The sequence below is a fragment of the Macrotis lagotis genome, chromosome 4, assembly GCF_037893015.1.
Source record: "Macrotis lagotis isolate mMagLag1 chromosome 4, bilby.v1.9.chrom.fasta, whole genome shotgun sequence".
Taxonomy (NCBI): Eukaryota; Metazoa; Chordata; class Mammalia; order Peramelemorphia; family Peramelidae; genus Macrotis; species Macrotis lagotis.
This window is the reverse complement of record NC_133661.1, coordinates 46449246-46469028: the sequence shown is the minus strand read 5'-3', so window position 1 is coordinate 46469028 and position 19783 is coordinate 46449246. Positions and strand designations below refer to the sequence as shown.

At 36.9% G+C, this 19783-nt stretch overlaps 1 protein-coding gene across 4 annotated transcripts in view; it reads right to left on the bottom strand.

The window, feature by feature from the left end:
- Positions 1-19783, bottom strand: part of NEO1 (neogenin 1) — a 167180-nt gene that overhangs the window by 132698 nt on the left and 14699 nt on the right. For all 4 annotated transcript variants that reach the window (XM_074232671.1, XM_074232673.1, XM_074232670.1 and 1 more), the window contains exons 3-4: positions 18557-18710; positions 16204-16340 (exon numbers count right to left, since the gene is read on the bottom strand). In XM_074232671.1, coding sequence (XP_074088772.1) covers positions 16204-16340; positions 18557-18710 — 291 coding nt within the window. The remainder of the gene's footprint in view (positions 1-16203; positions 16341-18556; positions 18711-19783) is intronic.

Sequence of the window (19783 nt, the reverse complement as noted above, 5' to 3'; positions counted from 1 at the left end):
ATAGTTGAGAAAACAGATGGTTAAGTACTTTACCTAAGGTTGCAGAGCTATTAAGAGCTATTAAGTGTCCAAGACAGAATTTGAACTCAATCCTATTTACAAATCCAGTAACTAAATCCATTATGTCACCCTGAAGACACAGTTTATTTAAAAGTTTTACAAAATAAACTAATGTTCAAATTCCTTAATTGTTTTAGAATGATCTATTTATAAAACAATAATTGATATACTAATTAAAATGTGTTCTCTATAAAGTTGTATTTTAAAAACTCATGTTTAAAAACTTTTAAAACCCATGTTAAACCATCTTTATCCAATTAATCCATTTTAGAGTGGCAGTCCTTTACTTGTGAGAAACACATATAATCTCACTTCACTACTATATTTAGTAACTCAGGTTAAGTATAAATAGATGAAAATTTTCTAATTTTTATTCACTGCTATATACAGCCTTTTAACTGGTAGGCATAACAATACTTAATTTTGACATATGCAGCAGAGTTCACTTAAAATTTTTCCAATTCACAATGTTGTTGTTACTAAGTAAATAAAGGCTTTAAAAGATTATCTAGGGAAAAATTATGAATAATTTCTAAATTTGCCAATTATTTTTTCCTTTCCAGAATTAAAATGTTCTCTTAGATTTCAACAACCTGGGTAGTTAGTATTCATACCAATTAAACAAATGTAAGTACAGATGTTTGTGGTAGGGAAGTCAAATTGATAACCAGAGAGCAAATGAGTCAATTACCATAGAAAATAAGATTTGTAATGGAAGATTATGTGTCTCCTTACCAAAGAGATAATTAAACTTCGAAGAATCCTTGGCAGTTCAGTCTTACCTCCTGATCCTTTCTAATGGCATTACCATACCAAAGACAATTTTAATTGCTAAATGCTCAAGTGGAATTTAACATGTAGAATATATTATACTTGTGTAGACCTTTTTTAGAAACCTCACTTAATTCCTTCACTGTTGGAAAGTACTTTAAATGCAAAAAAGCAAACAATTAATTCCAGTGGAAACCAATGTGCCCATGAATAGTTCAAACCCTTTAGATTCATTGTTTCCTTCCCATGCCATGATTTAAGGATGTCTGACTGCATTCATTGGTAGTTGTTTATGAATTTTTCATTTTTGGAATTTTAAAGGTTTTTGGTTATACAGTCCTAAGTGCTCATGGGCACAGTACTAAACAAGCATTGTCTGACAATTGTGAGGCACCTCTTTTGCAGTACTATGGCTCTACAAAATAGGAAATTAAAATTTTAGCAATATCTAGACCTTTAAAGAAAGTTTCTTGTCCAAGGCTGCTTAATTCAGCTCCTTGAACTGTCCTCAACTAAAGGAGTAAAAAAGTTCTTTCCAAAGAATTTCTAAAACAGCTTCCCCTCTTCATGAATTAAAACTTTTCTCTGTCTCCAAGAACAATATGTTATCATAAACATACTTCAAAATCACTAAAAATTTAGATATCCTAGTTTGGAATAATATTACATGAATAAGGATTTTGAAATATATTTTCCTCCTTGCCAAACTAGACATGATTTCACATGGCAATCTCATCTGATTTCACATAACAATCTGTACCACACAAGCATATTTAAAAATCCATTTTCCATGCTATCTAATTGTGTGAATACACTTTCAGGTTTTGGGTGGATATGTACCTTCAAAGAGTTCAAAGAAACAAGTTAGAATCCCATTGATTAAAATTCTCCATGGGAAGTCAATCCAAAGAAGATAGAAAATGATCAGGGATAAAAATTTGAGGGCACAGAAATAAAAACATCATTGTACTATCAAAAAAACCCAGATTCAAGTAAACCCATCAAATGAGACTGAAATACACATTCAGAAGACAGAAAACAAGAAACACAAGATGAATATAAACAATTGGCAAGTTACTATTAAAAATTCATATAAAAAAACTTAGAATGAAATGAAACTTGCAAAGAAAGTTAAGGGTAACAAAATGGGGTTTTCTTAAAATAGACTAGCAACACTGTTGGAGCTGTGAACTCATCCAGCCTTTCTGGAGAAAAATTTGGAACTACACTCAAAGGGCAACAAAAATGTGCATACCCTTTGATCAAGCAATACCACTACTGGGTCTATACCCTGAAGAGATGATGAAAAAGGGTAAAAACATCACTTGTACAAAAATATTCATAGCATCCCTGTTTGTGGTGGCAAAGAATTGGAAATCAAATAAATGTCCTTCAATTGGGGAATGGCTTAGCAAACTATGGTATATGTAAGTCATAGAACACTATTGTTCTATTAGAAACCAGGAGGAATGAGAATTCAGGGAAGCCTGGAGGGATTTGCATGAACTGATGCTGAGTGAGACGAGCAGAACCAGAAAAACACTGTACACCCTAACAGCAACATGGGAGTGATGTTCAACCTTGATGAACCTGTGCATTCCATCAGTGAAACAGTCAGGGACAATTTGGGGCTGTCTGCAATGGAGAATACCATCTGTATCCAGAGAAACAACTGTGGAGTTTGACCAAAGACCAAGGACTATTATCTTAAATTTAGGGGAAAAAAACCTGATATCTTATTGTCTGATATTGTTATCTCTTTATACTTTATGTTTCTTCCTTAAGGATATGATTTCTCTATTATTACACTCAATTTGCTTCAATGTATACCATGGAAACAATGTAAAGACTGACATTGCCTTCCGTGGGGGGGGGGGGGGGGGGGGTAAGATTAGGGGAAAAATTGTAAAACTCAAAATAAAGAAAATCTTTAATAAAGAAAAATATATACTGGGAAAAGATTGAAAGTTATGAACTGGCAGTTTTCAGATGAAGAAATTAAAGTTATCTATAGTCTTATGTAAAAATGCTATAAACCTCTATTGAGAAGAGAAATGCAAATTAAAACAACTCTAAGGTACCACCTCATACTTATCAACATGACATAAAAGGAAAATGATAAATGTTGAAGAAAATGTAGTAAAATTGGACCACTAATAAATTGCTGGTGTAGTTGTGAACTGATCCAACCATTCTAGAGAGCAATTTGGAACTGTCCAAAGGACTCTAAAGCTGTGCATACCCTTTGATCTGGCAATACCAATACTAGCTCTCTTTCCCAAAGAGATCATAAAAAAGGGGAAAAGACCCACATGTATAAAAATATTTCTAGGAACACTCTTTGTAGTGGCAAAAAAGTGGAAACTAGGGGAATGACCATGAATTGGAGAATAGTTGAATAAGTAGTAGTATATGAATGCAATGGGACACTAATGTTCTATCTATAACAAATGATGAGTAAATGGATTTCAGAAAAACCTGGAAACAATTACCTGAGCTGATGCTGAGAGAAGTGAGCAGAACCAGGAGAACATTGTACACCCTAAGGACAACATTGGGGGCAGCTAGGTGGCACAATGGTTAGAGCACTGCCCTGGAGTCAGGGTTCAAATCTGGCCTCAGACACAGTATTAACTTAGCTGTGTAACCTTGGACAAGTCTCTCAACCCCATAACTTTTCAAAAAAAATTCCAACATTGTGCAGTGATCAACTATGATAGACTTAGCTCTGGCTCAGCAATACAGCTATCCAGCACAATTCTAAAAGACTTGTGATGGAAAATGCCATCCTCATCCAGAGGAACAACTATGGAATCTGAATGCAGACTGAAACACATTTTCACTTTTTTTTTGTTTTTTCTTTCTCATGGTTTCTCCATTTTGTTCTGCTTCTTCTTTTACAACTAATGTGGAACTGTTTAACAAGACTGTATAAGTATAACTTATATCAGACTGCTTGTTGTCAAGGGAGGGGTTGGAGGGAGAGAGAAAAATTTGAACTCAAAATCTTACAAAAACGAATGTTAAAAACTCATTACATGTAACTGGAAAAAATAAAATACTATTAAGTGCAAAAAAAGACATATTGGGCAAAAGATAGAGAGAGAAAATAGGAGAGCAGTGAATCAGAGAACAAGGGGAGAGCTATTAATTTCTTATTTTGATTTTTTCTTTATTAAAGAAAAATGTATAAATGAAAAAAGACTGAACAAAGATGATTAACAGCTGACAAACTAGACAAGTAAGGCGAGATAAGAGAACCCACAGATAGGTTCAAGGCACTTGGTTCAGATTAATTGTATTCTATGGAAATGAAAAAACTACCTGATGTGAGTGCTGAACTATTGTACCATGTCATCAGAGATTATGGAAAACAGAAGGAACACAAGACCAGAAAAGAAACTGTATAATAATTTTCCAAAAAAAGGAGGAGAGATTAGAGCATACAAAGAGGCCAATGAACTTGACTTCAATGACTGAGAAAATTCCAAAATTCAAGAAATAATTAGTGAACATCTAAAGGAAAGGAAATAGAAAAGGAAACTGATTACTAAGTATCCACATGGCTTCATTAAGGACCGGGCTGCCCTCATTCCCTTTTCAAAAAGCATTACTCTCAGGGGAATGTTATAGATATATACTCTACCTGTCTTTTAGAAATCTTTCTCTTGGAGAAGATGCTATGGGTTAAGAATATTTTAGATACAATTAAATGGGAATAACATGGACTAAAGTGTTATTAATAACTCAATGTCAGCTTCACAAGAGGGCTCAGCAAAGAACTGTAATCTTTTCCTATTTTTATCACTAAGTGGATAAAAACATAGATGACATGTTTATCAGCTAGAAAGATGGCACAAAGTTGGGAAGGTTAATAAATTCTCTGGAATACAGAAGTGGAGATGGGAGTGAGAGAAAGCAAATTTCACCAGCTGAATTTCATGAGATTCATATCAAATTTTCAAAAAGAATCTAATCCACAAGTCTACGATAGGTAAAGCATAGGTAGATAGCCACTCTGGGACTGCACAAAGAACAGCTTAGCTTCTTAGGACTAGCTCACAGCAATCAGACCACATCTGATCATATTCTGTATGCTGTGTTTTAGGAAGAATATACATATACATATATATATATACATATATATATATGTATATATATATTAACTGGAGGGCATTCAGAAGCAAGCAACATCAATGGAGAAGAATCTTCTGTCTGTGACAAAGAAGAACTGACTGGCATGAGATGTTTAGCTTGAAGACTCGGGGGACACGATAGTGCTATTCCTGTGTTTCTCATTAATCTATTATTTATTCCTGTCCCAGTGTTTTTGAAGTTTGGATTCTCATGCTTTTACACACAATCAATATTTAGAGATGATGACTGCATGCATGCCTTCTTTCCACCCCTAGGACCACCATCTAGGACAGATCTTCTCCAAGCCTCTCTTGGGCTACTTTATATTGTCTCCCTGCCTCAAGTTGAATCTCCACTCAGCTGCCAAGACAAGTCTCAATCTAGCTCGATCCCTCCTACCTCTCTTTTAGAGCAAGAGGAGTGCTGGAAGCTCCCTGTTGCTCCTAGGCTCAAATATAAAATCTGCTGTTTAGTATGGAAAGCTTTTAATAACATGGTCTCTCCCTCCCTTGCTAATCTTCCAAGCGCTCAGCTTCCTTCTAGGCTCAAGTTCTACCTGACAGAGACACAACTACTGTGAAGGTTTGCTTGCCTTCTGCATCTACCCAAGCTATCTCAAATGTTTTATGGAGATAGATAGATAGATAGATAGATAGATATAGACAGATGGATGGATAGATTGATAGAAAGATGAATGGAAGGCTATAGAGAGGTTAAGAAAGAGAAGAACTGAGAAAAAGTCACTGGAGTTGGCATTTAAGGACTTTTTAGTAATGTTGGAGACAGTAGCTTCTGAGTCACTTGCTAGTACTACAGTCTTACAGTAGTAGTACTAGTAAGTGACTCAGTAAGTCAGGTATGAATCCGTCAGGTAATGGGACACCTGCAATCCACTCAAAAACCAAGAAAACTTGCTTATACAAAGGAAATTCAGTAAAACAGACCCAGGTAGACAACCCCCCCCTCCTTGCCATAGAGAATCACATCAGGTAAATCACAGACAATGTCTCACAAAGTCCTGGACCAACTATCAAGTTAAAGAGTCACTGGTCACTCTTGGAATGGTCTTTTTTATGTCCTTAGGTGACCAGGCATCTATGTCAAAGGCTGAAGACCCAGTCTCCTATACAAATGAAATATAGGGCAACTCCTTTGCCTTTTAAGAAAAGAAAAGCCTAGTTTAATTTACCTGGGGGGTAGGGGAGGAATGCCAGAAGAGAAGAAAGTAATGGAGAAGAGATCCTTGCAGATTGTGCTCCTACCACATATGCCTAGGTCCAATTAGGACTAACAACTGTTTTAATCTCCTTTATTTGGAATCAAATGGTAATTGTTTCCCAGATATTAAATTCCGGTGATTTTACTTCCAATTTACAGACCAAATCTAATGAAAAACAGAAGGTAAAGTAACCTTGTTTGATATAGCAGTCTATTAAATTGAATATTTCTAGATGAATTTCTCAAAAACTGTATCTATTAAAGGATTTTTCAGAAAGTATTTCAACTGAAAAAGTAAATTACAGTTTATTTACAGAAGACGAATGGGAAGAACACCCTTAAACTGAACATTAATACTAAATTGTGAATAAATACTATACATTACCATATTGGATACCTTCTTTAAATCTACTCAGTATCATCAGTGAAGAATAAGATGATTAACGACAATTATCCTTTGAATATTAAGTCAACCTATTCTCAGCAGCTTGAAAATCTAAGTCAAATACCAGTTACAGAAATGTAGCTAAATCCCTCACATAATTTCCCCCTATTTTTGAACAGATGTACATTAATGCATATACTGATTTTAGCTTTGATTTAAAATTAATATGCAAATTTAAGCTGGAGAATAAATTAAAGTCCTGATGATGACAGATAATTCATGACATTTCCAGAGGGAGGACAGAAAAGAAGAGGAGATTCTGAAACCAAAGAGTGCTTTTATGAATACATCTGTTCTTGTTTCCCTGTTGGTGTCATTTAATGGATCCTATCCCTAGTTCAAATTCAAAATGTGCCTATTTTCTAAAAACCATTTAATAGTAACTTAATTTTTCTTTGGTAACTGTAACTTTGTTTTAAAAAAGAATATGGAAATATTCAAATGTGTATTTCCAAAATTACATTTTCTAAGTTTTCAAGGAGGATTTTTTTGGGAGGGGAAGAAGAATATTAAAAAAAGAAAGAAAAGAAAAAAAATTCAACTGAATCATTGACTTGTAGCTTGGAGAATTGATTTGCTACTTATCAAGGAATCTACACACAGCATGTAATTACACTGGGGGGGGCGATTCAGCTAAAGAGTGATAATTTACCGTTAACTTGTTTTTCTTTTAGCTACCAAATTGATGCCTTAATTCTGGAAATGAAAAAGTTCATCAGACATATTTGACAATCAGCATGCAGCTATTAAAATACTCACTAATAAATACTCACTGGGAGTAGCAGGAAAATATTTGCCAGTGGAGATATTTGGGCTGTGCATTGGATAGTGAGACAATAATAATTTGAGGTTCAGGTGCTTTATAGACATCACTTTGCTGATTTAAGCCTAGATTTCCAAATCTGAACAATTAGGGTTAAGAAAAGACCCAGGGAGGGGTGACTGAAAGATGCCTATGATCTTTCCTACTTCTATGGCAGGAGATTGAGATTTCCAAAAATTATAGAGAAGATATTAAAAAAAAATCAGCAACTTTGGTGCACATAACTTTGTGATGGAATCAGAATATCTATCAATGTATTTGTAAAGGACTAAGTTAAGTGATTGCTAAAACTATAACTAAAAGAATCATGCCAAGGAAAGCCATTCTCTTATTATAATTTCCATTGGACAGTTGAATATAATTCAAGAAGTGAACTGTTCTCCCACTACCTGGAATACTCTTAGAAAAATTCTCTAAGTGATTTCCTAGCAAATGTGAATTGTATGAGTGTAGGAATAAAAACATTTTAAAAATATTTTAGACATAATTATGACAAGTCATGCTTAAGATGAGTTTCACACTTTTTACTCTTTTTCACTTTCACTTGTCTCAGCTCCATTTCTGTTGTTCAGAGAGTAAGACTGGATTATAGCCTCAGTTAATTTCTGAAGACTCTTGGCTAAATTGTCACCTGCACCAGGGGAGGAAATGGCCTAAACATACATTTAAGTATTAAGAAAAACATGAATTTACTGTAAATATTGTATATATATATATATATATATATATATATATATATATATATATATATATATATATATATAGTTTGTAAACTGTCTGGTACTGGTTAGGAAATCAAGTAAGAGACCAGTGGATTAGAGTAGGTACAAAAGAAACAGTACTGAATGACTATAATAATCTACCATTTGACAAACCCAAAGACAGCAACTCTGAGATAAGAATTCATTATTTGATGAAAATTGCTAGGAAAACTGGGAAAAAGCTAAAAACTAAGCATAGAACCACATTTCATATCCTATAGTAAAATAAGGTCAAAATGGATAAAGGATTTACACATAAAAGGAGATATCACAGACCAATTAAGAGAACAAAAAATAACAAATACTCTTATCTGTCAGATCTATGGAGGGGGAGAAATTTATGACCAAACAAGAGAGAACGTTATAAATTGCACATAGATAATTTTGACTATATTAAATTTAAAAGTTTTTGCACTACAAAACCAGTGCAGTCAAGATTAGATAGAAGGATTGCAAAAAACTGGAAAACAATTTTCACAGCTAGTGAAAGGGCTCATTTCTAAAACATATACATATATATATATGTATATATATATATATATATAACTGATGAACAGATAGTATTCAGATGAAGACAAGTTATAAAAAGTCATGTGAAAAAATGCTCCAAATCACCAGTGATTAGGGAAATGCAAATTTAAAAAAACTATGATGTACCACCTCACATCTATCAAATGGGTTAAGATGACAAAAAGGAAAATGATCAATACTGGAGAAGATGTGGGAAAATTGAGACATTAATGTGCTGTTGGGTAGAGTTGTGAACTAATCCAGTCATTCTGGAGAACAATCTGGAACTATGCCCAAAGAATATTAAAAGTGATCATAATCTTTGACCCATAAAAAATGAGAAAAGTCTCACATGTTCAAAGATATTTATAGTAGATCTTTTTGTGAAATTGAAAGGATGCCCATCAATTGGGGAAAGGCTGAACAATTTTGGTATATGAATGTCATGGAGTACTATTAATCTATGGGAAATTATAAACAGTCAGACTTTAGAGAAGCTTGGAAAGTCTTACTTACATGAATGGATGCTGAAAAGTGAGCAGAACCAAGAAAACATTATACACATTAACAACAGCATTGTAAGATGATCAACCATGATGATGCAGCTCCAGTTCAGAGACCAAAGACAGCCCTGAGGGACCTGCCATCCACATCAGATGAAAAATTCTAAAGTCTGAATGGATACCATGTTCATTTTTTAAAAACTTCTTTTATGTTTTTCTTTCTTTCTCATGATTTTTCCCCCTTCAATTCTAAATCCTCTTTCACAATATGACTGATATGTAAATATCTTAAACACAAATATACATGTATAATTTTTACCAGACTGTTCACCACCATGGGGAGGGGTGACAGAAGGGAGGGTGGTAGAAAAATGTGTAACTCATAAATTTGCAAATGAATGAATGCTGAAAAACTACCATTGCATGTAATTGGAAAAATAAAATTTCAAACAAAAATGTTTCAAGTCAATAATTTACTTTTTTTGTTCATTTACTGGGACCTAATCCTAAATAATATCTGAAACAGTCATGGACTTAGTCAAGGACAAAGCTAAAAAAAAAATTACATGTCTCTAGATTCAATTTGTTTACTCATTCATCAAACCAAGATTTTAGTATACAAAGGCACAGAACTCCCTGATGTATAGAAGATTCAACAGGATTCAGAGCTGAAAGGGCCTTGAAGATCCTCTCCTTCAACAGATGAGGAATCTCAAAGGTCAGAGATGAAGCCCTTGAATGCAGGGCTCTAATCCATTCCTGCAGACCACACTGACTCTAGGGGGAAAGATGGCCCATTCTCTAGTGTGTGGAAAATAATCCTTATTTCTACTAATGTCCTCTATTAAAGGACACTGAAGAGTATAAACTCCAGTGAAGGATACTTCCTCCATCCTAAAATTCCTCTCTCTGAATAAATGCTTTTCTTCTTTTATCTCTTCTGCTACCCCAAGCCTCCTAAATCTTTAGTCCTCCACCTTGGCATATCACACATCCTCTCAGGCTTCACTTTTCCCCTTTGTATTCCCGACCATAAAATCAAACCAGATCCCTGTAACCCTTCCTCTCCTCTGGCGTTTCTTGTCCATGTCACTGTCCATATGTCCTAATGTGTGTCTACTTCTAGCCATATCATCTTCCTCTTCAGAACTTTCAGTGGCTCTTGAGTTTCTGCCTTTAAACCCTTCATAGCATGTTCTCTATTACACCTACATGCATCTGCACCCGTTTCCAGGTTTCTTATCTCTCACACCTCCACACCCTACCCCCCCCAACCTGTGATCCAATGACACAAGTCCTTGTTCTTCCATCTGCTGGAGTCTTTCTACTGCTGGTCTCTCCTCTCCTATCTTTTCTACAGACTTTCCCGACTCCCCGAACTCTGGCACCTCCCCTGTTGATTATTTCCAACCTTCCAGGAAGGGAAGCAGGAAGCACAATGCTGACACACAGCATTTATAAATGTTTACTGACTGACTATCAAAAGCAGACCCTGTGGGTGTCACAGCTCTTTGCCAGAAGCATCAGAGAAGAGAGCAGGCTCTCTCTCCCAGGCTCTATCTCACAGCTCATAGAAGGAAGCACTTCCAGGGGGCTATCTGAACAGCTTGTGAGTACAAGTAGGAAAGACTATCACCATAGCATGAAAACCTGACTGAAGGGGAGAGTTGTAAGAGAGTTCCAGGAGACAGGAAAGGGTGGAAGTGAAAATGAATAGGTTGGATTTATGAGTTCCTGAATTTTGTAGATGGAAAAAGATGACAAACTGTTTGTGTGACAGTGGACGATGACAGTAAAGGTGAATCTGTGGATAGCTCATCTTTAACAAAATGAACATTTTGTTTGATGAGACGGTAAAATCACCCATGATCAGTGTTTAAGTTGAAGTGGAGCTGGGGGACTGAGAAGGGTGCTAATGGTGACAATGGGTGGTTATACTTAGACTATTTCAGTGTAGCAACTCCCTCTATCAAGCCAGATAGCTCCTGTATAAAGAACAATGAGGTACAATGGAAGGAATGCCAAGATGCAGAGTCTATTCTAGTCCTGATAAATTCCCAAGTACTGTCATCTTCCTAGGAAACCTATATACAGGCATTGAAAAAAAAAGATCTTAAATATGAATAAATTCCCTATACCCATAACATTCTTGGAATCTGAAGACTGATTCAAGAGTACTAAGAAATTGCGATCATAGAAAAACTCTGTCCCCACATTTCTTACTATGGAATTTATAGCCACCTATGCAGCTGAGACATGAAAAAGAGGCTGCTCTCTCCAAGAGAACAAAACTGTAATCTTCTATGGACACATCACATTCTCAGCCTTTTTTCTGCCCCTCCTTGCTCCGTCACCCAATTAAAATTTTCAAAGATCTGAAAATGAAGATTGAAGAGTGGAGCTCCCAGACACCACCCTGCTTCCCCACGGAGCCCTCTCAGCAGCAGGAAGCCTGATGAAGATGCCACCAGAAGGGATGCCACACTGCTAGGCCAGTCTTCAGAAGGGCATGGCTGACCTGCTGGATCTTAACCCCCACACCCCTTCTTGCTTCACTCAACGTCCTTTGGCAAATCTCATTTGGACACATCTTTCCTGGAGGGTTTCTATTTTTCCCCCTGGGAGTATAAGCATTTCCAAATTGACTTCTCTATACAAATGTTAACCCATGATTCTCACAACATACCATGGGAGGCAGGAGCTGTTATTATCCCCATTTTACAACAGAGGAAAACTGAGGCAGACAGAGTATCTTACAAGAGTCCCACAGTAAAGTGTCTGGGTGGGTTGGCTCCAAGATCTTCCCAACACCAGGCCCTGTGCTGTCAACTCTACCAGGGAGCTATCTCTATTGCTCCTAAACTATTCACCTCAGAATTACTCATCTGGAGAAGCCAGTGCCATCAGATATAGGAATTAAAATGAGAGACCTGACCAAGTGTCTCCCTATTTTAAATCCTCTGAACAACCTGAAACAGCCCTCTTAAAATTGGCTAGAGTGGCCCTTTATTAACTGGGACTGAGAGGAATGGCCCTTTACCAGGACTTTTGCCCAGGCTTCTTTTTATTCCCTCAACAGTAAAATTTAGGGGCTGGATTCGATGGTCTCTGAGATCCTTCCGGCTCATAACCTAGGACTCTAATTCAGCAGTTTGTCTTTTGGCATTTCTGTGGCCACACCACTACCTTCACCGTGAAACAGAGGACTTCCCTGACTTCTGAAAGCACAACATTCATCAGGAGCCCTGAGCTCAAAGCCTTCTTAGCTCGGGAAGAGGTTGTCTGCCTCTAGAACCTTGGCTGCCCAGGCTCTCAAGAATCCCAAGTTTGCTTCTGTTTTGCTCTGATGGGTTTTTGTGGAAGACAGAGAGGTGAAAGTGAGCAGGAGTGAAGTGTTGTTGCATCTGAGAGCAACGTGATCTTTTTACAGGCAGCAGTCAGCACAAAAGGAGAAAGAGGCTTCTTCGTACTTCTCCACATATCAAAAGCAGAAGGGGGTCAAGTAAGAGCAAAATCTACTCAAATGTAAACTGAATTCCTACTCATGCTAGAACCACGTGGGGTCTGGGTTCACTGCCTCTTTGAACCCCCATTTTTCCAGTGTCCCTTAATAGGTCTTTGCTAGGCACCTGCTGGAAGCCAGGCCCACAGAGAAAAGCAAAGGGTGGTCCTCACGCTCAAAGAGTTCCCAATCTCCCAGGGAGAGACAGGTCACAAAAAAGAGGTGAAAAGGGGCATTACCTCGAGAGTTCTGGGCACTGAGACAGGGAGGTTTTGGGAGGGCTGGATGCACCCCCTTACCTCTGATCCAAGGGGGTTGAGGTTCTAGAGGAGGCGAACTCAGAGGGGAGCTTGGCCTGGAGGAAGCAGATGGGATTGGCCTGGCCTCCCCCTTCCTGGCTCTCTCGTCTTCTGGTTTTCCTCCCAACTATCTGACTTTGAGGGTCTCCTCCTCCTCCACATCTCGTACCATCAGTGACCCCTTGGGCCTCTGTTCTGGGGTTCCTTCTCTTCTCCCTCCACATAACTTCACTGGGTGGTCTCCCACGTGACTCCCTTGACCAAATCACCATCTCCATTCATCCATCCTGCTCTAACCTCTCTGCTAACTTCTGATCTCGTCTCTCCAACTAACTCTCAGACACCTCCAATCAGATGTCCAGCCAATCTCCAAAACTGACCATATCTTCCCTTACTGTGGAGGGTTGCACCACTTTCAATCATCCCCTACTGCTCCTGAGTAGAGTTTGAATGTACATCCTTGTCTGCTTGGTGCTCCTCTATTGGACTGTAACCTCCTTGAGGACAAGGATTGCCTTTACCCTTTGTAGATCCCCAGTGCTTAGGACAAGGCCTGGCAGTAAATCAATATGCATTGACTATTTATAGTGGTTTATTCTTTAATAAAGATTTGTGAAATAAACTCATCACTTTAGCAATATGTCAGAGGAAAATGACACTACAGAGTTAATTTTCTGTTTCTGAATAGGACTTATACTACAATTTCAGTAAATGTTTCAAGAGAAAAGGAAAATTCCCATATTCACCATTCAGTGTATTATCTATAATCTATAACAGATGACAGGAAAAACATGCAGAGGACTAATTCACGTCATCACATATAGGCATCCCAGGAGCTGATGATAGAACAATAAATGTGAAATATTGACCAGATGAAGAGTGCACTTGTAACCCTGTCAGGATCTGCCAGCATGAGCTTCCTGTGGACATACCTTGATAAAAATTCACTAAAGATAGACAACTGTGGCTTAGAAACACTCGATTCTGTTTCCCCTTCAATTGCTTTTACCATCATTCACCCTCTACCTAACGGAAATCCAAGGACACTTCAGTAAGTGAGTAGAGTTAAAGCAAAAATTTCCATAATTATTTTCAGTCCATGCCCTCTATCTATAGAAATAAGGAAAAAGCCTAGATCTGTAAGGAAATATTCCTAGTAAGTATTCCAAATAAAGAATAACTAATGATTGAACAACATTCTAAAAGTTCAGAACATGCTTCACATATATTATTTCAGGTTAGTCCCACAGAAACTATGTGTTACAGATTAGAGGTAACATTTCCTTCTCTTCTGTCCCCAGCTAAGCAAACTGAAGCACAGCTTCTAAACCTGGGTCTTCCTAGCTCAAAATTCAGCATAAATCTACTATGTTGACCCAGTCCTCTGCTCAGTTTTGAGATGAAGCAGTAGTATACCACACCACGCAAATCAAGTTGGGAGGCATTGAAATGCCTACTATGTGCAAAGGGACTATGTCCTATTTCATAAATATTAATATCCTCTATACATTTTTTCAGTTTCTGAAATGATAGTTTAAAGTTAATTAAATGGTACATAATTTAGATAATTATTTTTAAAAATTATTTTTGACTTAATATGTCCCCTGTTTTTTAACACTGCCCCTTCAAAGTTTTATTCATCTAGAAAAATGTATAATAAAAGTTTATAGGTCAAATCTGATCCAAATAACAAAGACTGAAAAGTAAGACTGAAAAAATTAATTTATTAGAACATAATTTATCAAAGTATATTTTGAGTAATTTGAATTAAATAAGAAAGTTTTGATTTTAGTGATTTCCAGCTCTAAATTTAGGACTCTATGATCTACTTTCATTTACTCTAGCAGTCTAAATGTCCTGGGTCCTTTTTAATGTTCCCCTTCAAAAACTTCCTAGTAGCTTTGTGACTTTTAAGAAGTGTAGTCAAAAAAAAAAAAGGAGGCAAGATATATGGTGGGTTGGGATGGATTAAGTGAGAACAGGAGAAATATAGATATATTTGTAGGCCGAGAGAGATTTGAGACAGGTGAAAGAGTGAGAATGACGGAAGGAAGAGAATCTGCTAAAGAAGGCCAAGTAGAATAATATTACTTGTGCATGGGGCAGTAGGAGCAAAGTGGGGGAATGACAAAAAGAAGGACACCTCATAAGACAGGTGAAGAACATAGTGGTACAAAGCACCTGAGTGATGTGAGATGGGAAAGTGTGGAGAAGAGAGAGTTCTCTGAGAATGGCCTCAATTTTTTGGTGAAAAATGAGAAAGGTTTCAGCTGAAAGGGTGGGGAACTGGAGAATAGGGAGGTTTGAGAAGGAATAAAAAGATTTGGAAGTGCTCCTATGATAAATGAGATAGGAAATTAAATTAGGGAAGAGTAAAAGGATTACAGCAATGAGGGCCAGCTGAGGTGGGTATTCCCTCTTCTGGTACATAGTAAAGCCCTTCCACACCTCATTTTGTGAGACCCTTGTTCATTCACCTAGGTCATGGGTGTTCAACATTTTAGTTCTTCTGGACTCTATCACCCAACAAAAACTTGTCAAGGATCACAGAAAGAAAATCTAGGTAACGTTTTGAATATGTCATTCAGTTTCTTCTTGTTAATTCTAGTTCTACAAGAACTCTCAAATGTGTCCCCTTCTCTCTACTCAGACAGCCTCCAAGTCCTCTTCTGGGCAGTTTTCTCTATTGCCCAGACTATTACAATAATGTCTCTGTGTCTCAGTCTCCTGCTTTTCAGATCTATCTTGCCTTGAAGATAAAATGCAAACTCCTCTATCTGACATTTCTCTTCACAATCTGCCTCTAACCCTCCCCAATGTTCTAAACAAACAGGCTTGCCTGTGACTTCTTCCACATAAACGACATTTTATCTCCTAATCCAGACCTTCATCTAGGTGTTCTGTCATGTGGACACTCTCCTTACCTCTGCCCCTTAAAAGCCCTAGCTTATCATTTCTGTGATATTTCAGAAATTTTCTGAGAAGGCTCCCTTTAAGGGCAAAGACTGCTTCCCAGTGCCTGGTAAACAGGAAGAATCTAATGAATACCCATTGAATGAATAGGTCAATAAAAAAACTATCCTATTATAATACTAGCTGGAGAGTTGATTTTATCCAAAATAGCATTCATACAAGGCATATTATTTTTGTTTTGTAAAACAAATATGTATGTACCTTGAACTATGAGTTCTGCTTGAGCCTCAATTGTCTCATTCCCGTTGTCTGCTATGCAGGCATAGGTCCCAGCATCTGACTCTGTGAGGTCCCGGACTTCCAGGCTGCTTCCTGCCAGCAGTGTTAGTCTTTCAGAGCTGCACAAAACAGATAGACATTGTCTATCGATTAACAAATTATCATCACGAAGACTAAAAAGCAGCTAAAGCACATTATTCTTCAAATTGTGATCGCCATAAGAAATGGACAGATGACCAAGAGTGAGAGAGTCAGATGATTCTGCACCCCATCTCTGGATGTTTCTGTAAATTGGAGATCCCCTCAAATGAGATTACGTTCAAGTACATATGCAAAAAAGTTAAAATAGTGCAAGTTTATCTTTAGCCAAGCACAAAGATCCTTGGAGTCCATGACTATTCACTGTGTTCAGCAGAATTTTGAAGGATTTTCAAAGTGTTTTCTTTTACATCACTGAGGTAATCATGTAACTGTTATCCTGAATCTGCTCATTTCACACAAGTCTTAGCAAGTTCCTTTGAATTCTTCATATTCATCATTCTTGCTTTATAATATCCCATTATTTCATTTACCATAATAATTCAGACATACTCCAATTAAAGAATACCCATTGTTTTCAGTTTGTTGCCACAACAAAGTCGCTCCCATCAATGTACACATTTATTTCCCTCCACCTTTACCCCCTTGAGGAAGAAATGTCTAGTCATGACATTTGGGCAATCAAATGTTTGCACCATTTGGTGATTTTTATGTATTGTTTTATGTATGTTTTCTACAATGATTTATCCAGCTACCAACTTCTCCTCAAGCCCACCTCTCACATTCCTACCTTTCTGTCTCTTTATTCCATTCTTTATACCTATTATTCCAGTAAAAATCCTACATAATTTTCCAGCTAAACTCCTACCTTCCTCCAATCTTACTTCCCTCCCCCACCCCCCACAAAAGTAAGATTGGGGGAGAAATTGTAAAACTCAAAATAAAGAAAATCTTCAAAAATAAACTCCTACCTTAACATATATAATCGATGATATATTGCTTTCCTTGAATTCCTTTGCTTTTCAAAATATATTACTCCATTCTTTTCTATGGTTTCTCAAGGGTACAGAAAAATCTTATGTGTCCTCAAATTTCCTTTTCTTTATATTTCAGTCTTTGTCTCGATCTCATGAACCTTGTCTTTACCCCCTTAGAAACAATCTTAAACTGAGGCACTATTTTACTTACACAGAATTTCTGGCTTTGTTTTATTTTATTTCTTGCACTATGGTTATCAGACTATTTGATTTATCATGCTTTTCAGGGAGATCCCTAAGTTGTTTCTACACATGCTGTCTTCAAGATCACTGTACTTTACTTATTCATATATTTACTTAAATGGGGTTTTTAATGTTATTGCTTTTAGAGTCTCTTCTGCTGCATTGTCCTTCACTTGAGTTTACTTCTATTCTCGATTTGTTTGTTCTCTTTTTTGCTTCTTCGGAAAAGCTTACAAACGTGACTCATATTTTTCTATTCTACTCTGCTCCCAGTCTCACAATCTAGACCTCAGTACAGACTTTCTCCATTCTCCTGCCCCTCAAATCCAGTCTAGTATCTACCCCTACCCTCTAGTATCAGACCCCTTTTCTCCTCTGACACTTATGTTACTCTAGTATAGACCTTTATCACCTCAAGCCTAGATGACCACAACAGCCTTTAAGTTGGTCTCCCTGTCACAAATCTCTCCCCATTCTATGGCATCCTCCACTTTACTGTCAAACTGATCTTTCTAAACACAGGTTTGATCATGTCACACATATACAGAATTGGAGAATTTTGGGGTAAAAGATTCTGGTTCTGTATGAAGTCTGAGAAAGAAAAAGATCGTTACTGAGTTTTTGAGTTAGAATTTAAAGCATAAGTTCATATACTTGAATCCTTGCATTTTAAAAAAAAATTTATAACCATATTTCAATATAACTGACTTCCTTTATAATCCAATATAAATTTTTATGCACTCACAACTAGTTTTGTGAGAAGTGCACAGGTTTCTCTAGACGAACAAAGTGACCATGGCAAAAAAGTGAGGAATCTGTCTTTTCGAAGAGATTAAGAATTCAAGAAGAGGAAACACAAAGCAGTAAGGAGAGTCTATGAGTGGATGCTAAAGCAGGAGAGAGATTAAACTAAGAGCATAAGATTACACAAGTCATTCATTTTAAAAACCTCTCTCCCCTGCCCATCTAATTGTCATCAGACACAGCAAACAAAATTCTTGAAATGTGACACAGCAGTAGTCTCTAATAAAGTCAAAATGAATCTGAGTCTCAATTTAACTGTAAAAATCAGTTACCTTTCTGGGCTAATGATTTCCTCATTTCTTGTCCATCTGATGACAGGTGGAGGAACTCCTGAAGCAACACATGGCAAGACTGCACTTTGTCCACTAACTTTGCTGAGTGGAGAAGGCTGGCTCAAAAAGACCAAGTTGGATGGAATCTCAGCATCTAAAAAAGTTTCCAAAATAATGGACAATAAAGACAATTTCATTAAAAGCTTCATTAAAAGCTATTAATGGATTCAGTTCATGTCTTTAAATTATAAATATTATCACATTAAGCAAGTCTGAGTATATTAAAATCTACTTCATGAATTAATTTAAAAATATTGTCTACTATATGAAAAAGCTATGTGACTCACAGAGACATAAAGACGTTTAATATACAGCAGCCCTGTTCTTAAAGGAGCGGACAATCTAATGGAAAAAATGTGCATAAAGCTAAAATTCAGCTTTAATAGTGCTGAGTTGTAATAAAGTGTCAGAGGAAGTAAGAAAAAAAGGATAACAAGGCTAAGATAGGCCTTCAGAAAGGAAAACCCATTTGAACTGAGTCTTGAAAGACAGATGGAATTTTGAAGAGTGGGGAAGGGGAATATGATGTCAGGATCTATCAGTCTCTGATGGAGAAACTCCCACCAACACTGCAAAGTAGTCTTGGAGAACTGTTGGTAGCTCTAAGAGGCTAAAACAGTCCCACAGTCTAAGGGTATATCTAAGAGAACACTTGCCTCTTCAGAGGCAAGACATGAACCAGAATCTTCTTACTAGGCCTCTGGGCTTGGAGATCTGATGTTAGACATGGTGTAAAGAAAAAAACAGTAGCAACAAAGGTACAGTAGATACAAATATGTTCAGAAATGGATAGCAAAAAGAAAAAAACATTTGGATGAATACATGGATTAAAAATAATACAGAGGTTTACAAAGCACTTTACAAATATAGCCTCATATTACCCTTAGGACAATCATGTGAGATAGGGACTATTATCTCCATTTTGCAGATCAGGAAACAGAAGCAAATGGATATTAAATTTATTTTCCTAGGGTCACACGATTAGTAAGTATGTAAGGCTGAATTTGAACTCAGATCCTCCAGACCCCTATATGCAACAATATTCACTGAACCACCTAGATGCTTCTTATAGACTAGTTAGCCTATGATTAGAATTTAAGGATCTTGTAAGGAAATAGTGAGAGATAAGGCTGAATAGGTAAGTTTGAGATCAGATTTTAACAAAGA